Raw genomic sequence first — 19382 nt, 5'->3', positions numbered from 1 at the left:
CTTAGGTAGCCGTTTACGAGACTTGTTATTTAATGCTTTATTTATACGAGGTTTGCATAGACATATAGTGAATCTTTTATGAATAATAGGCTTATAACACAGCGATAGCTGGTTATGAGTAATTTCGTGTCTTGGGTTAATAATCAGGAATCGTAACTTGCATGATAGGAGATTAATCGGGTGAAGAATTATCGCATAGGGGGAAGATAAAATCCTAGATCCGTTTTATATTGATATTTTCTCATGTTTAACTGTTTTCTTAATTAGTTTCTTTTATTTAGTTAATTAAATTGACAACCCTACGTAGGCTGAATAAAAATCATAATTGTTAGGATTTGGTACTTAGGATTAGGTAATTTGCGTATTCCCTGTGGGATCGACATCCGACTCTCACGAGTCTACTTTACTACTTGTTTGCGATACGTACACTTGCGTGTTGGTATTTAGCACCCAACAAGTTTTTGGCGCCGTTGCCGGGGAATACGGCTAAATTATTTATTTATCCTAATATTAAATTTGAGCAATTTTTCTTATATCAGCCAATTTTTATTTTATTTAATTATTATTATTTTTTTTTTATTTTCTTTTGTTTTAGGTACTTTTTATGCGAAGAGGACACGACACGAGCCTGCTACCTCTTGATCCCGAAATTGAGCGAACGTTTAGGCAAGCCAGGAGAAATCAACGGTTAGCCCAAAACACTCTAGCAACGATGGAAGACGAGAATAATCGTGGGGTAGGTAACCAAGGGCGCCCACCAAATGCGGCAGGGGAAGTCGTTATCGAGCAAGAGCAACGCCAGCTGATTAATCCACCACCCCGTCAACGAGCACTGCATGAGTACACTGTTCCAACGCTTAACGGGTTCCAATCAAGCATCCAGCAGCCCCCCATTGAAGCCAACAATTTCGAGATTCGAGCGGGACTCCTCACGATGCTCCAAAACAATGGTCTATTCAGCGGATTGGCTCATGAAGATCCACATCTTCACTTGGTCAACTTTCTCGAAACGTGTGACTCACACAAGATGAACGGAGTAACACCCGAAGCACTGCAACTCCGCCTGTTCGAGCACTCCCTACAAGGAGCAGCCCGAGAATGGTTGCAAACTCGCGCACCGCACTCCATCTCGTCTTGGGCCCAGCTAGCGCAACTTTTCATGAACACATACAACTCCCCAACAAAAACTGAGAGAATCCGGAGAGAAATTCAAAATTTCATACAAGAAGCCGGTGAAGCACTATTCGAGACGTGGGAGCGGTTCAAGCAGCTAGTAAGGAGGTGTGCGAATCACGGACTTCAAGAGTGGCGCCAATTGCAAATATTTTACGATGGATTGCAAGACAACTCGAGAACCGTGCTCGACTCTGCAGCTGGAGGTATGTTCATGAGTTTGACCTATGACGAAGCATACGAACTCTTGGAGCGAATTGCTAGAAATAAGTACATGCGGGCATCGGATCGGTCGAATAGCGGAGCAGTCAAGACGGGGGGAATTTTGGAGTTAGAAGGAGTCACTGCAATCACGGCCCAATTAGAGAAGCTATCGAAGCAAGTAGCGGCTTTGCAAACTCAGCAAGTCCATGCAGTCCAAGTTCCCGACCAGCGCATAGAAGAAACGGAGTCTCTGAATTATGTGCATGACACCAACCGCCAACAGAGGAACCCGTACTCCAACACGTACAATCCGGGATGGAAGGATCACCCTAACTTTGGGTGGGGAGGAAATCAGCAAGGACAAAGGCAAGCAACACCTCAAGGTCAACCGCCAAATCATTCACGATCAGCTCCCGGATTCCAAAATCCGCCTCAAGCTCAACCTCAAGGTGTAGATCTCACAAATATCTTGGCGCAATTCATGACAACCACCCAAGCCTCCATCCGGAATTTGGAAACACAAATGGGTCAACTTGCAACCCAGCTAACCACGAGGCCATCGGGAGCACTGCCGTCGAATACGGAAGATCCTCGGAAGAACAACGTCGAGCAGTGCAACGCGGTGAGTTTAAGGAATGGGAGACAATTGGAGGAAGCCCCACGAAAAGAGAAGCAAAACACGGTGATCGAGAAGCCGAGCGGGATTGGAGAAAAAGAAGCGACTCACGAAGAACCACTATCATCTCCAGTGAAATCACGAGCCCCTCCGATTCCATATCCTCAGAAGCTTATGAAGAAGAAGCTCGATGCCGAGTATCAAAGATTTTTGGACAAGCTGAAGGAAATCCAAATAAATATCTCGTTTATTGAAGCCCTTCAAAAGATGCCAAAATGGGTGAAGTTCCTCAAGGATCTCGTGACGAAAAGGAAGAAATTGCAAGGGAATGAGATGATCCAGCTCACGGAGCAATGTAGTGCAATTCTTACATGGCCCCTCCCACAAAAACTCGGCGATCCAGGTAAGTTCACTATCCCTTGTACTATAGGAAGTAAAAATGTTAGATCGCTCATCGATTTAGGTGCTAGCATTAACCTTATGCCTTATTCGACTTATCAAAATCTTGGGTTAGGGGAAATTGAACCTACGGCTATAACTCTTCAATTAGCCGATAGATCTTTAGTTTACCCAAAAGGTATTTTAGAGAATGTGCTAGTAAAAGTGAACAAATTTATCTTCCCTGTTGATTTCGTTATACTTGACATAGATGAAGATAGGGAGATACCTCTTATTTTAGGGAGACCGTTTTTAGCCTCTTCGAAAACTCTAATTGATTGTGCTAGTGGTGATCTTTCAATGACGGTGCATGATCAAACGGTCAAATTTAACGTTTTTAGCACTAATAAAAATCCAAGTGATGATAATGATTGTTATGCTATAGATCTTGTGGATTTTACAAATCATGACGATTTTGACGCTTTGATCTTAGACCCTGGGAAAGGATCTTTGAGTGCAGGAGATGGTGGCGGAAAAGATAGTCGGACGGAGCAAGTTTATTGTGCGAGCTCAATTTCAACTCCGCCGAGAGACAGTCAAAAGAGTCGGGGTGATAATCATGATGAACGTGCAAAGTGGATGTGGCCACCTAAAGAACCGAACGAGCACTATTGGGGAGAGGAATTCAATCGCCAAGTGACTTCGGTCACGATAGCTTGAACAAAGAAGCAGACAAAGTCCGGCTGAAGACTGTAAACTTAGCGCTTCTCGGGAGGCAACCCGAGCTTTCGTTTTTCTTTCTTTTATTTTATTTTATTTTTTTTATTATTTTTGTTTTTATTTATTTAGCTTGTTAGTGTTCGTTCTTATTTTATTTCAGCTTTAAAAAAAAAAAAAAAAAAAAAAAAAAAAAAAAAAAAAAAAAAAAAAAAAATGGCGCCGTTGCCGGGGTTTTCCAAACCCCAATTTTCACAATTCTCAAGTCATGGGGAAACGAGGACGTGACGGGGATGGCACTTCACAAGGCGAAGGCACTTCAAAAGGCAAGGGCAAGGGCAAGAAAACCGACCAAATTCCGACTCCCGACGCTTAAACAGGTGTTTTCTATCCTTAAACTTTGGGCGAATCACATTGAGGGCAATGTGAATTTTAAGTTTGGGGGTGGTTAACTATTGTTTTCTTTTATGTGCGCCCTATTTATGTTTTACTTTGGTTATTAGTTTGCATGCTTTAGTTTTTGTTTTAGTTGTCGTTTTATTATTTGCAAAAAAAAAAAAAAAAAAAAAAAAAACGAAATTGCTTGAATCTGCATCGGTGAATTACGATGATGAGAGATGGTCAATGTCTGATGATGAAATTGCTTGCTTTATGTGATAAGAATTAGATATACGTTTAGCTTTCAATTCAACGGAACGTAGAAGTGAATTATTGCTAGGAATCACGCCTTATGCATTGCTTTGGTTGAATGTTTTGTATTTTAAATTTGGAAATTATTTGTGCTAAATCATGCTTTGTTCGGTTTTAAATCTCACCTTAAGACATTTATGATACGAAGTATTGGGTAATAAGTAATTTGGGATATGATTTGGGCCTTCTTGAACCGTTAGAGCCTTTCAAGCCTACCTTTTTATCGAATTTATCCTTAGAACTTTGATTTGAGCCTCGGAGAAAAGGTGTTCTTTCTTTTAGCCAATATGTAGAAGGTAGAAAAGTGGAGATTTTTGAATAATTATCCCTTGGAGTCGGTCGAAATGATTTATAAGATCTTTCTTCTTCTTCGAAAAAAAAATAAAAAAAAAAAGTAAATAAATAAATAAATAAAATAATAATAGATATATATGTGCATCTTCATATATGTCTATATATCTAAATTATTTGCTTTAAAAAAAACAAAAAAAAAAAAAAAAAAGAAAAAAAAAAAAAAAAAAAAAAGAAGAAGAATAGATTAGAAGGGAGAAATAAGGACTAGTTGTGAATGGGGTTGAAAACTTGAAAGTATTGACGTGTGAATTGTGGAGAATCGAGTTTATTTAAGTCCCTAGAGGTGAATTCATTGTTTCAAACGCCTATCTTCCGAATTTTGGCGTAATCACCTCAATTCAAGAAATTAGCCACACACACCCATATTACCTACCTCGGACCAATGAGCCTAACAATTGAAAGCCACAAAGTCCCAATGATCCCAATAGCTTAATATTCAATATTAGTTGAGTAGAATAATTTGGTAAGTATTTGGAGTCAAATACATGCATGTAAGTATAAATTCTTTCTATCTTTAACTTGCAAATATTGGATACTTGAAGCAATTGTATGATTTGTGGTTTTTTGTAATAGTGAGTGACTAAGTGCCGTTGAATGTTAAGCTTGCGAATACCTAGGAATTATCATCATAATTGCAAGTTCAGAAAACGCGAAGTTGACCAATCGATCTATGTGATGAGATGTATAGTCGTGTTTTGTGTTCTTACATTGATTTTACTTGAGGACAAGCAAAAGTTCAAGTTTGGGGGTGTGTTAAGTGTATATTTATACACTTAATTCTATCTTTTAATTGGAGCTTTTGATGTGTTTTTACGATAATTGGTGCTTAATTTGGTTATTATTTGTATTTAAGGTGCAAATTGAAGAATTGGCAACTTTTGGGGTGAAAACTGCAATTTTGGAGAAAAAGTGGGCCAAAAGTGAAAAAAACAGAATTCTGGAGAATTAAAAGGCCGCACGGCCGTGCGGATTTTAGTTAAAAATCTCACACGGCCGTCCGGGTGGACGTGATGGCGCAGTGAAGGAAACTCAATTACACAAGGAAACCCGCCCTATTATAGTTTTGCACCCTATTTAAAGGCCACAAGCACACAATTAGATGCATCTTTTATCTTTTATCTTTTTCTTTAGTTTTTATTTTTCATCTTTTCTACACGCAATCAAGGAGCAAGAGAACGAAGACGAAGACTTGACGACTCTTCATCCTAGTTTTCCTTTTTCCTTTTCTTTTCTGATTTTTATGAATTTTCGTATTTTTATTATGCTTTTCGTAACGAACATGAGTAGCTAAGTTTTTATTCTAGGATTTTATTGGAACCCTATGTGGTAACTCAAACCTATTTTTCTACTTTTATGCAAGTCTAATTCTTCGATTATTTCTTCTATCTTGATCTTATTTAGTGCATGAACGTAGCTAATTTATGTTGCTATTGGTTATTGTTAGAATTGATTGACAGATCGTTTTAATAATTAGAACAGGGATAGAAGAGCCTTCGAGTAGTTTTTCACCGAATGCGTGTGTTGATTGCATGTATTATCGTAGACATACAGATAATACATTAGGTAGCCGTTTACGAGACTTGTTATTTAATGCTTTATTTATACGAGGTTTGCATAGACATATAGTGAATCTTTTATGAATAATAGGCTTATAACACAACGACAGCTGGTTATGAGTAATTTCGTGTCTTGGGTTAATAATCAGGAATCGTAACTTGCATGATAGGAGATTAATTGGGTGAAGAATTATCGCATAGGGGGAAGATAAAATCCTAGATCCGTTTTATATTGATATTTTCTCGTCTTTAACTGTTTTCTTAATTAGTTTCTTTTATTTAGTTAATTAAATTGACAACCCTGCGTATGTTGGAGATATTAATACTAAATGATACATTTCACTAATAGCTTAAGCTTTTGGTTGAGATGGTCATTCAACATGGTATCAGAGCCAGGCCAAATGAAAGGTCCTGAGTTTGAATCCCACCGCCACCCAATTCAAATATTTCAAGTGCAAGGCTTCAAATATAATTCGCCTGCACTTGAGGGGGCGTGTTGGAGATATTAATACTAAATGATACATTTCACTAACAGCTTAAGCTTTTGGTTGAGATGGTCATTCAACAGCGTAGGCTGAATAAAAATCATAATTGTTAGGATTTGGTACTTAGGATTAGGTAATTTGTGTATTCCCTGTGGGATCGACATCCGACTCTCACGAGTCTACTTTACTACTTGTTTGCTATACGTACACTTGCGTGTTGGTATTTAGCACCCAACAAGGTGTAAATCACAATGTTTTCAGAACCGGACCGGCTGTAGAATCGGACGACAATTTGGGTCATGGGTTTATAGGGTCGAACCGGTTCAACCGGGTTTTTGATTTTTTTTAATATGTCATTATTTTATTAATTTTAATGTTTTAAAATATTATTTTCTTTATATTTTTTATCTCCCACTTATTATTTTTACTTTTATCTACTTCACCTCATTTTTTACTATATTTTATTGCTTATACTCTATATTTTTCCATTTTTTATTCTTCAAATCCGGCAATCGGCCACCCCTATTCGATTACCCATGACCATATCCGACAATCTTTCGACCACTCATGACTAGATCCGGCCACCCACTACTAAGTTTGTGAAGGTTCGCTCAAATCTAGCCACAAATAACCAACTCAGCGGTGACTCGAGACGTTTTGACCGAAAACGGGGTTCCTTGACTGGCTCGTCGGTTCTCGGGTTTTACCCGGTCGAACCGGATTTTAGTCATTTGACCCCAGTTTTCGATTTTTTCAGTTTTAGATGTCAGATCGAACCGCTTTATTGCCGAGTCACGGTCGAACCGGTCCGACTGGCCAGTTCGGTCCGGTTCTAACAACATTGGTAAATCATGGACTATAACTGTTAATTTTACTAAATATTTGTTTAACCAAATAAATTGGACGACGTCTCGCTAAAATTGAAATTAGTGGGATACATTCTTATTTACCTATGATCCATATAAGTGAAGATGTTCTCACTTCTCATAATAATCCCTGTATTAATAAGTCCAAATGACAATTATAGTAGGTCAAAGGGATTGGATTCGAGTTGAGTCATATATTAAGTACATTACAAATTAGGGGTCATTACAAATAAGTCCATCAATGGATACTTATTTATAAAGAGATCCAGATAGAAAACTCTTTTATCAATAAGTCCACGCATGGTCTAGATTTTTGTAAAAGACTAAAATAGCCCCTCATACTTTAATATGCTCCAATTTCATCCTTAACTTAATTTAACCTCAATTTGACCTCAAATTATTCAATTTTGACCCAAAACTTTTTTTTTCAAAAAACAATTTTGCCGCCGGATTCCGGCGTTGACTTTTCATTTTTTTTTCTTCCTGTAACCTTTTTTTTTTGTTTAAACAACAATATTGTTGTGATTGACAGTAATATTAACTATATTGCTTTTAAACACAATAAAATTAACTAAACTACAGTTTAACACAGTAATATTGCTATATTAATCTCTAGCACAGTAATATTAACACAACAAAACTCATTATTATTGTGTAATAGAGTAATATTACTATGTTGACCGTTTAACAAATGTAAACATAATAAAAAGCCAAAAGAATTAATATTACTGTGAGTGACAGTAATATTACTATAACAACAGTAATATTACCATCAACCACAGTAATATTACAATAATAGACAGTAATATTATTACGTTACTCCATGAATAACTCAAACAAACAAAAAAATCCAAACAAAATAATAATATTGATGTGGTTGACAGCAATATTTCTATAACAACAGTAATATTACCGTCAACCACAGTAATATTATTGTGTTTACAGTAATATTACAATAATAGACAGTAATATTATTGCATTACTCCGTGAATAACTCAAACAAAACAAAAAATCCAAAAAAATAATAATATTGATATTATTGACAGTAATATTATTATGTTTACAGTTATTTTACCGTCAACGACAGTATTATAACTACGTTGACTTGTCAACAAATCAAACAAAATAAAAAAATAACAAAAAATTAAAAAATAATAATATTACGTTAATTTACTGTCAACGGCAGAACAATTACATAAATGTATTGTCAACGACAGTACAATTACGTTAATTAACTGTCATTGACAATATAATTACGTTAATTTACTGTCAGTGACAGCACGATTACGGTCAACGTTTAGCGGCGGACGTCAAAAAAAATAATAATAAAAAAAAAATAAAAAACACTAAAAAAAGTCAACGCATGAGACCGCTGGTCAACGCCGGAAACCGGCGAAAAAATCCGGAATAAAAAAAAATCAAAAAGTCAACGCCGGAATCCAGCGGCAAAAAAAAAATTTGAAAAAAAAAAAGTCAAAATTGAATTTTGTGGACAAAATTGATTAAATTGGGGTTACAATTAACAATAAGGTATAAATGGTTGGGGGTAATATTGGCATATACATGAATGTTTTCTTTATTTATAATAAATATTAAAGGAATGGGTTTATTGGTGAAAAAGATATAACCCATAAACCTAGAATAATAAAGATGTTTAGTTAGGGATGAAAAAAAAAACCCTTACAATTATATTTGTCAACTTTGTAATTCTATTATGAAATTTGATTTGATTGCTCAATAATTCAAATCAACTTACTTAATATAGCATAATCGAATCTATAATTTAGTCCTTAAATATTTCAAATCACTACAAGATTATGTCTGATGAATTCTAGATACTATTCCAATAAATCATATTAGATTTTAGAAAATAATATATATATCATAAATAAGTACCCAAATGTGACAATTCAAATCAACTTTAAAAACCACAAAGCTATCAATTATTTAAAATTTACCTAGCTACCAGATATAACTTGTAAGCATCCAAAATGAAACTCCATTTCCATGGATCGATTCTCTTCGCCGTTCTCCTCCTCCTCCGCCTCCGGCTCGCCGCCTCAGCTCCGCCGCCGTTCTCGTGCGACGCCTCCGACCCGAAAACAAAAACGTTCGGATTCTGCAAAGCTAATCTGCCACTCGACGAAAGAGTACATGATCTGATTACGCGGCTGACGATCGACGAGAAGATATCTCAGCTGGTGAATTCAGCTCCGGCGATCCCACGGCTCGGTATCTCCGCCTACGAGTGGTGGTCGGAGGCGTTGCACGGTGTCTCCGGCTACGGACTTGGCGTTAGTTTTAATGGCACAATCAAAGGCGCCACCAGTTTCCCGCAAGTCATTCTTTCTGCTTCCACCTTTGATTCCAATCTTTGGTACCGCATTGGTCAGGTAAATTTAAAAAAAAAATAATAATAATAATAATAATAAATAATTGAGAAAATCAAATTCTATATTATATGATGAGAATTTCTTTAATTTATTGGATTGGTAAAATAAATACAAAACTGCAGATTCTGGAATGTTTGGTAGATTTATCGAATTTTCATGTATGATTGAAAATTTACAGTCACCGACTAAATATAATATAGTGTAAATTACAAAAATGCCCCAAACCTAGGTCAAATTACGGAAAACACCTCATCCTATCTGTAACCACGAAAAGCCCCTGATGTTTGTTTATGTTTTACATCGACCCCTTATGGTATGAATTTTCCACGGAATCTTTTTTATTCTAGAGAATATTTCGCAAAACATGTTAATTCTATACCTGCAAACGTGGCATTTATTTATGTTACTTTTTGAAGATCAAAATTACCTTTAGGGGACCTTTACACGAAATCTTTAGTCTTCTTAAATAACACACTCACATTTTTTTAGTATTATTGTTACCCCTCTGATGGTGATTTTTTACTTTAAAATTTAACATTATAAAGATATGTCACGTCTGCAGGTGTAGAATTAACATTTTTCCCAAAATACTCCATATGATTAAAATGATTCCATGAAAAATCACACCCTAAGGGCTCGGCGTAAGACATAAACAAATATTTGGGGTATTTTGGTAATCACAGATAGATCGAGGCGTTTATTTATAATTTAGTCTTAGTTTAGGGCAGTTTTGTTATATACCCTATAATATAAGTTTGTTAAAATGGGAGTTTTCAAGATTGATTTGATATATACCTAATACTAGTACAAAAAAGGAGTGATTTAACTTTACTACTCTAAGTAAAAATGTATATATAATGGTTAAATCCATATGTATATTTATTTATATATTTTAATTTGAAAATAAAAATGTAATATTAGGCTATTGGGAAAGAGGCACGAGCGATGTACAACCAAGGGCAAGTGAAAGGGATGGCATTTTGGGCACCAAATGTAAATATTTTTAGGGATCCAAGGTGGGGTAGGGGTCACGAGACACCTGGCGAAGACCCATTGGTTGCTGGGAAATATGCAGTGGCGTTTGTGAGGGGAATTCAGGGTGACAATTACAATAATGATAAAGTTGAGGGGCAGGAAAACAATAACGGCATTCTTCAGGCCTCTGCCTGCTGCAAACATTTCACCGCCTATGATTTGGATAACTGGAAAGGCGTTAGTCGCTTGGGTTTTGATGCTAAGGTAATTCTCATTACTCTACAGTTAAACTTAAACCTTTATAAATTAATTCATACGAAACTAGTAAATATTTTATTAATTTAATAAAATATTACGTTATCGAACTAATAATTTAATATATTTTTATCTGAATGCAGACTGAAAGAAATTATTATTTTAGCGCGTTGTGTTGCTCAAATTTCATGCTTATGATGTTTTTTCTCATTGGTAAAATTAGTCGATCATACTAATTAAGAGATTTTTAATTTTATCAATTCTCGTTAATTTTAATAAATTCTTGGAACGATTGAGGTTATGTAAAAATAAGTTTTATGTTAATGTACTTATTAAACAGTTTGTTTATTAATTATTATTATAATTATTATTATTATTCTTATAGTTTATTTTTTTAAATTAGGTGACAAAGCAAGATTTGGCAGATACATATCAGCCACCTTTTAAGAGTTGCATCCAAGAAGGGAGAGCGAGCGGGATAATGTGCGCGTACAATCGGGTGAATGGTGTTCCGAATTGCGCCGACTACGACCTTCTTACGAAAACCGCGCGTGGAGAATGGGGTTTTCAAGGGTATTTTAGTAAATTCACACTCATAATTATGGCTTTTTTTTTTTAAATTTGTTTTTAAAATATTTATGAATTGGTTTGTATATTCAGGTACATTGTGTCTGACTGCAATGCAGTTGCTGTTATTCATGATGTCCATAAGTATGCAAAATTACCAGAAGATGCTGTAGCAGATGTACTCAAAGCTGGTATGTTTGTACCTTATCTCCATTGTATTGTAGTTTTGGTCCTCTATGTTGGTTTATTCAGGAATTTAGTCCTCTAACTTGTCATGTTTCAGTTTTACATGCAATAACTTTGCAAATATAGTATTCTTAGTCCTATTTTGCATGATTTTTAATTTTATGACGCGGCAAATAAACTTGACGCATTTTACTTATATGGATCCTTGTAAATTTATAAATTCGACATCTAACTTACCATTGGTATAACTTTAATTATGTGAGACGACATATGATCTGTAAATCAAATTAGAGGAGCATTTATAATTTTTAAGCGTCCCAATAAATAAATTTATGCGAGTTTGTTAGGTACATCATTAAACGACGGCTAAAATTCAAAATCCGAGTGAAATAGGCTAAAAATACTACTTTTGCATAATTATTGCATGTAAAATTGAAATAAGACTAAATCACTAGAGAGACCGACATATAGGACCAAAACTACAATTTTCCCATTTAAAGCTTCTCAAATTTGAATCAATTTATTACATTCGGCACCTTGTATTTGCAGGCATGGATGTCGACTGCGGTTCGTACTTATCGACCTACACAAAATCAGCACTCGAGCAGAAAAAAATGCTCGAATCCGATATAGACAGAGCCCTTCACAATTTATTCTCGGTCCAAATGAGATTAGGCTTCTTCAACGGAAATCCAAACACACAACCGTTCGGCAAAATTGGGCCCGATCAAGCATGCACGCAAGAGCACCAACAACTCGCCCTCGAAGCCGCGCATAACGGCATCGTTCTCCTAAAGAACTCCAACAACCGTCTCCCGTTGTCCAAAACCTCCTCACTAGCCGTTATAGGCCCAAACGCCAACAACGCCTACGTACTTCTCGGGAATTACGAGGGGCGCCCTTGTAAATCCGTAGAAGTCTTCAGAGCTATCCAAAGCTACGCACCGAACGCCTCGTACGAAGGCGGCTGCAAAGATGTGAACTGCGCGGTCGCTGACGTGGCGAGTGCCGTTCGAACGGCGAAGGACGCGGACGATGTGGTTCTGGTGATGGGGTTGAACTACAGCCTCGAGACGGAGGATCACGATCGTGTGGACCTGGTGCTGCCAGGTCAGCAGGAGGGGTTAATCAGAGCCGTTGCTGCGGCTTCCAAGAAGCCCGTGGTTCTTGTTTTGATCTGCGGTGGGCCCGTCGATGTTTCTTTTGCGAAGGATGATCCAAAAATAGGGAGCATTTTGTGGGCTGGATATCCGGGTGAAGCTGGTGGGATTGCACTGGCTGATATCTTGTATGGTCAACACAATCCGGGTTAGTGATATTTCTGATCCCTTATAATTGTCGTTTTTAGCTTTGCACAAGAATTAAGGATTTCGTTGATTGTGTCTTGAATTTAGGAAAACGTATGTTTTTCGATTGAAATGATCATGTCTTATAATTAATAAGAGAGATAACTAAGTTTAAAAAAAAAAGTATTGAAAAGAGTTAATAAGGGTATAAACTGGAAATTAAGTAACTAATGCAATGTTGAAAATTTAAAGCGGCAGATGATATGAGACAAAAAAAAAATGTCACTAAAAAAAATCTCAAAAGTGACAGATATTATGGAACAAATGGAGTAATAACTTAATTATTCAGAGTTTATACCGAATCGTTGAATATCTCCTCGTATTATAAATATTAGCAAAAAATATCATTTGATGCATTTTTTTAGATTAACCCCATAAATAGTAAGTTTTTAGGGGTAGTTTGCTAATAAAATTGATTCATAGGGGGTAGTTTGACAATTAGAGTAAACCACTATAAGAAAAAATGACAATAGTGACACCCCATTAGTGAAAGTATCAAAATTTGTTGCTAAACACTGTCGGTGTAGAGAATTAGTGACACGCTTCTAGTTGACAAACATGGAAAATAAGTGTTGTTACTCAAAAGATTATTTTTTTTAATGGTACATTGGTGCTAAATGTAATAAACACAATTTTTTTTATAAACACCTCGTTTTTACTCAATTTTCTTTTTCTTGATCAAATCATAGTTTAAATGGAACTTATAAATATATTTTTCGGTTATTGCAGGAGGGAAACTACCCGTAACTTGGTATCCAAAGGATTTCATCAAAGTACCAATGACTGATATGAGAATGAGGCCCGACCCTTCGTCTGGTTATCCGGGACGTACTTACCGTTTCTACAACGGACCAAAAGTGTTCGAGTTTGGCTATGGACTCAGCTACACAACACATTCCTACGAATTCATACCGTCAACTCCCAACACTCTCCACTTAAACCAATTAACCCCGACTTCTCAAACAACCAACGAAACAAATTCATTGTCCGTTTCCAAGATTGGGGCAAATAATTGTGAAAAGTTGAAGTTCTCAACACACGTCGGAGTCAAAAACACGGGGAATATGACAGGAAAGCACCCGGTTCTACTTTTCGTTAGGCACGAAAGGAATAGCAATACGGGAAGGCCTTTGAAACAATTGGTGGGATTCGAGAGTGTGAGCTTAAATGCGGGAGAAAGTGGTGTGATCGAATTCGTATTGGATCCGTGCGAGCATCTTAGCACGGCTAATGAAGATGGTGACATGGTGATAGAAGAGGGATATAGATACTTAGTTGTAGAAGATAAAGAGTATTCGATCAATATTGTACTTTGAGACGTACGAGCTTCTCGATTGCCGAATTTCAATAAGTATACTTAATTAGTTATACATGGCCTAATAGAAGTAATATGGAAAGAATTATGTAGCATTCATGTTCTCAATTTTTTTTCATGAAATATTTTTGAAAATATTATGGCATTTCTATTTGGCGCGTACGATCATTTGTTTTTCGGTTTCGTTTTCGTTTTCTTTTTCTTGTTCTTGCTAGTATCTATTATATCGTTTGTAAATCTAGAATATACCTTTTAAAAGTTCAGGAAAGACTCAGTTAACTTTGAAATATATAAAAACCATGCATTCCATTGTCATCAATTCATCATGCAATTAGACAATAAATCAAAATATACTAGGTTCAATAAAAAACTAAAATGTGTATTCGTTTCAATTTTACTAATATTTTTTTGACTTCAAGCATGATTTTGCCCATTTTTTATTGGGCAAAACTCAAAAAAGGAAATTGTAGTTCTTTTAAGTTTTTAGTTAGCTTTTTAATCCCACTTGAATATGCTAGGTTAGATGCCGATTGATAAAATTTTGCATGAATGAGTTACAATTTGAAATTTAGATAAGTCAAAAGTTGTTGGTAGTGTTTGTTCATTGAAGTTAAATGGATGAAATTTGAGTATATTAAAATGAGAGCAGTATTTTGGTCATTGATAGTATTTTTTTTTAATAATGAAGGAAATCCACAACTAACCATACATGTGCACTGGGTAAATTTGCACTCTCGTATAATAGCTTGCAAAACATACAAGACAATTAAATCACACTAGGCTAACTATGTTAGACAAGCTCGATCTAACGACTGTTGACAATGAAATTCAAACTATGGTTAACTGACACTACGCTCACTTTCTCCAAACCGGTAGGCAGGGGTGGACCAGAGTTTTTTGTTGGGACGCTAGATTATGAGATCATTTAAGTAAAGAAAAAAAATATTTTTTTTATGAATTAAAAGTGCATAAAAAAACTTTAAGGGGGAAGTGTTTAAACTTTAAACTAATAGATAAATACCAAATTAAAATTAAGAAAAAAAAATGTTAATTATTTTTTGTTTCTCTACAGGGGTGGGGGCCACCCCAGTCTCTTACTGGGTCCGCCCCTGCCGGTAGACTATCGATTGCGGGACAATTATCATCGATAGTTATTCAACAAATTAAATTGCACTTTTTTCGTTATAATCTATTAGTAGTTAACGGAGGAAAATGAAGTTGCAATTAAATTCTTATCAACCACATACCCTACCTCCCCCAAAAAAGAGCAATATTTTCTATATAAGTAGCCTTGAAAAGGGTAACATATTCACATCCAATGGTCATCAATAGATGTGTTGTCTTTACCAACCTGACATAAATCTGGATATGTATCTAGATTTGTAAAAAAAAAATATAATACTAGTTTTTTTTTCTTGTCTTGTAAAGATAATCCCCATTGTTTATATTGTATATACATATATACATATCTATAAATATTATATATATCAACTCTTGTCTTAATTTAATTTCTTTGAAAATGGCTCTCATAGCTGCAATCATATGCTCTACCATGCTTGTAAGTATCAATGCTCATATTGCTCAATCAACTCATCATAAACAACCACTCCCACCATTTTCTTGTGACTCCACAAATCCATCGACAAAGTCGTACCCGTTCTGCAACGTCGATTTGCCGATCGAAAAACGGGCCCACGACTTGGTCTCACGCCTCACGTTAGACGAGAAAATCTCGCAGCTTGTAAATAAGGCTTCGGCCGTTCCACGGCTAGGAATACCGTACTACCAATGGTGGTCGGAGGCTCTGCATGGAGTTGCCATGGCCACCGGAGTCGAAAACGGCTTCGCCTTCAACGGGACTATTCGCGCCGCCACTAGCTTTCCGCAAGTTATACTCACCGCGGCTACATTTGATGAAAATCTCTGGTATCAAATTGGCAAGGTTAGTCGAAAACTAGTCCAATAGTAAATTATATCATGCCATATTTCTTTTGTAATAAGAATTGCGAATTACGATCTAGACCTCGTAAGAAAATAAAATAGTATTAGGCATAAGAATTATGCATGGATTATTGCATGCAGGTGATCGGAGCGGAGGCTCGAGCAATATACAATGAAGGGGAGGCAATAGGCATGACATTGTGGTCACCAAACATTAACATTTTCCGAGATCCGAGGTGGGGAAGGGGACAAGAGACACCTGGCGAAGACCCTTTCATGACAAGTAAATACGCCGTCTCGTTTGTTCGCGGAATCCAAGGCGACAGTTTCGAAGGCGGCCAACTCAAAGACGGCCGTTTACAAGCCTCTGCGTGCTGCAAGCATTTCACCGCCTATGATTTGGAGAGTTGGAACGGAAACAACCGTTTCACGTTCAACGCTCACGTATGCAATTTCTCTCGTTGGCTAAATAATCTAATAAATCGTAGAAAATAATTGCATTTCTTAAGGAAAAAATCGTTTTTTTCTTTTTTGTTGGTATAGGTGACAAAGCAGGATATGGCAGATACGTATCAGCCACCGTTCAAAAGCTGTGTAGAACAAGGTCGAGCGAGCGGGGTTATGTGCGCTTATAATCTTGTAAACGGTGTTCCTAATTGCGCCGATTACGATCTATTAACGAAAACTACTCGTGGCGAATGGGGATTCCAAGGGTACATTTTTTAATAACCTGATTTTTTTTTTTTTATTGTTTTCAGAAAATTTTCTCCTAGTTATTTAATCAATGTCATTGTAAAATTAATAGGTATATAGTATCCGATTGTGACGCAGTCTCACTTATTTACGAGAAACAGAATTACTCAAAATCGCACGAAGATGCTGTGGCAGATGTGCTTAAAGCCGGTAACTTTGTACCCGTTTTTCAAGATTCATTTACGTTAGAAAAAAAATCATAATTATATTTTTGTAAGGAGTATTGAAAAACATATATAGGTATGGATGTCAACTGCGGCAGCTATTTGGCGGAGCACACAAAATCGGCAATCGAGAAAGGAAAAGTGTCGGAATCTGATATAGACAGAGCCCTTTACAACCTCTTCACCGTTCGGATGAGATTAGGACTTTTCAACGGCAATCCAAGGAAACTTCCTTACGGAAACCTTAGCCGTAAAGACGTCTGTTCTCACAAGCATCAAAATTTAGCCCTTGAAGTTGCTCGTGATGGCATTGTCCTTTTAAAGAACTCCGCAAATCTACTTCCACTATCCAAGTCGGAAACAAAATCTCTTGCAGTAATAGGCCCCAACGCAAACGACTCGAGAACACTAGTAGGAAACTACGCGGGCCCGCCTTGCAAAACCATTACTCCGCTACAAGGACTAATGAAATATATCAAGAAAACAAAGTTCCACCCGGGATGCAATAGCGTAAATTGTACCTCAATTGCCTCGAGAGAAGTTATAAAGTTATCGAAATCAGCGGATTATGTGGTTCTCGTAATGGGAATCAATCAAGATCACGAGCGCGAAGAGCTTGACCGAGAAGACTTGGTACTTCCAGGTCAACAACAAGATCTTGTAATGAGGGTGGCCGAGGCTGCTAAAAATTCGATTATATTGGTATTACTTTGTGGAGGCCCCGTTGATATTTCGTTCGCGAAAGATAATTCAAAAATCGGGAGTATTTTGTGGGCTGGATATCCCGGTGAAGCAGGGGGGAAAGCGATTGCAGAGATCGTGTTTGGTGACCATAATCCAGGTACATTTCCTAAAGAAAAAACTTTTTTCATTAGTCACTTTGTTTTTTGTTTTTTTAAATGAGGATAGTTACTGGTCCTCCAGTTGTAAATAAATTACTTGTATTTTGTACTTAATGTTGCAATATATAATTATTTTTATCAGGAGGAAGGCTTCCTATGACTTGGTATCCAAAAGATTTCGTCAAAGTACCGATGACTGATATGAGAATGAGGCCCGATCCTGCGTCTGGATATCCGGGACGAACTTATAGATTCTACCAAGGCGAAAAAGTGTTTGAATTTGGATATGGTCTTAGCTACTCAAACTATTCTTACAAATTTATCTCTAGTAGTCAAATCAAACTCGATTTCAAGAAATCATCCGTTGGTAGTAGGGTTGGAAACTTGGGCGACATTTCGGTTTCGGACATTGGTTTGGAATCATGTGAGAAGGCAAAATTTTCGGTTATTGTACGTGTTGAAAATGAAGGAAATATGGCCGGTAAGCATCCGGTTTTGCTATTCCTAAGACACGATCAAGGTAAACAGTTGGTCGGATTTCAGACAGTTAAGTTGGGTGCAAAGGAGAAGGCTAATGTCGAGTTTCGGGTAAATCCATGTGAGCAGTTTAGTAGAGCTATTGAAGATGGAACAATGGTGATTGGATCGGGGCTCCAACATTTGGTTGTAGGAGATCAAGAGTTTCCTATTAGCACAAATGTTTGAATTGTTCACTTTATTGATTGAGAATGTAACATATTTTGGGAAATGTTTGAATTGCCTCTATTTGTATAAATTTTTCCCGGCAATTTTTAAATTCTGACTTCTCAAGTAAATGATCGGTGTATATTCCCTCGTGTTAATAAGAGTAAATTACGAATAATCCGTGAGGTATGTATGAATAACAAATATCCTCTATTGTTGCAAAATTAAAAAAAACACAAGAAGTACATCATTGTCTAATAATTTCCCGTATAAAGAGTCAATACTAACAAACAAAAAATCCAATTTTACCCATAAAAAAATTTCGGGAATAATTTTAAGATTTTTAAGTTATAAGGGGTTCACTATGGATAATGTAATTTTTTTATATACTCGATTATAGTAAATTGTACTAGACTATAGTTGAATATAGTTCACTTCAATATAGTAAACTTATTTATCAAAACAAATTAGAAATAAATAAATAATAGTAGTAGAACAAAATTTTAAACAAAAATGTCTTTATGTAGGGTTCACTCTTTTAAAAAACAAATAAAAAGAAAGAATTTTGCTAAATGCAGAAGTGAAATCACCTACATCAAGCAACACCTATACGAGCCTCTAAAGTCTCAATAAAAAATTTGGAGCATAGCAACAGTTAAAAGACTTGATTATATAATATACATATACATCACATTTTGCTATATATACATCACATATACATTACATTGATTCACTTACTCTTTTACCATTTACCTTTTCTATCTTCATTAGTTTTCCTTTTTCCTTTCTTTTTGGTTCGAGAACACTTTCTAATTCTCGTTCCGACATTCATAACCATTTACCTTTTATCATGTCCTTTCATCATTATGCAAAATTGGTTTAACAATTACATTACTTATAAAAAATTATATCACGATTCTAT

At 36.2% G+C, this 19382-nt stretch overlaps 2 protein-coding genes across 2 annotated transcripts; both read left to right on the top strand.

Annotated features, from left to right (window-relative positions):
• Positions 1-8907: 8907 nt before the first annotated feature.
• On the top strand, positions 8908-14238 carry LOC105955285 (putative beta-D-xylosidase 7). Its single transcript, XM_012979005.2, has 6 exons — positions 8908-9432; positions 10354-10671; positions 11066-11235; positions 11323-11420; positions 11965-12723; positions 13491-14238. The coding sequence occupies exons 1-6, from the start codon at positions 9031-9033 to the stop codon at positions 14075-14077; spliced, it is 2334 nt and encodes a 777-aa protein (XP_012834459.2). The 5' UTR covers positions 8908-9030; the 3' UTR covers positions 14078-14238.
• A 1296-nt stretch (positions 14239-15534) lies between these two features.
• On the top strand, positions 15535-18638 carry LOC105962525 (putative beta-D-xylosidase 7). Its single transcript, XM_088815409.1, has 6 exons — positions 15535-16018; positions 16159-16461; positions 16561-16730; positions 16823-16920; positions 17011-17775; positions 17919-18638. The coding sequence occupies exons 1-6, from the start codon at positions 15596-15598 to the stop codon at positions 18479-18481; spliced, it is 2322 nt and encodes a 773-aa protein (XP_088671535.1). The 5' UTR covers positions 15535-15595; the 3' UTR covers positions 18482-18638.
• The last annotated feature ends 744 nt before the right edge of the window (positions 18639-19382 follow it).

The sequence above is a fragment of the Erythranthe guttata genome, chromosome 3 (assembly GCF_056151865.1).
Source record: "Erythranthe guttata isolate IM_541 chromosome 3, IM_541, whole genome shotgun sequence".
Lineage (NCBI taxonomy): Eukaryota > Viridiplantae > Streptophyta > Magnoliopsida > Lamiales > Phrymaceae > Erythranthe > Erythranthe guttata.
Note: the sequence above shows the minus strand (reverse complement) of the source record. Positions and strands in the feature narration are given on the sequence as shown.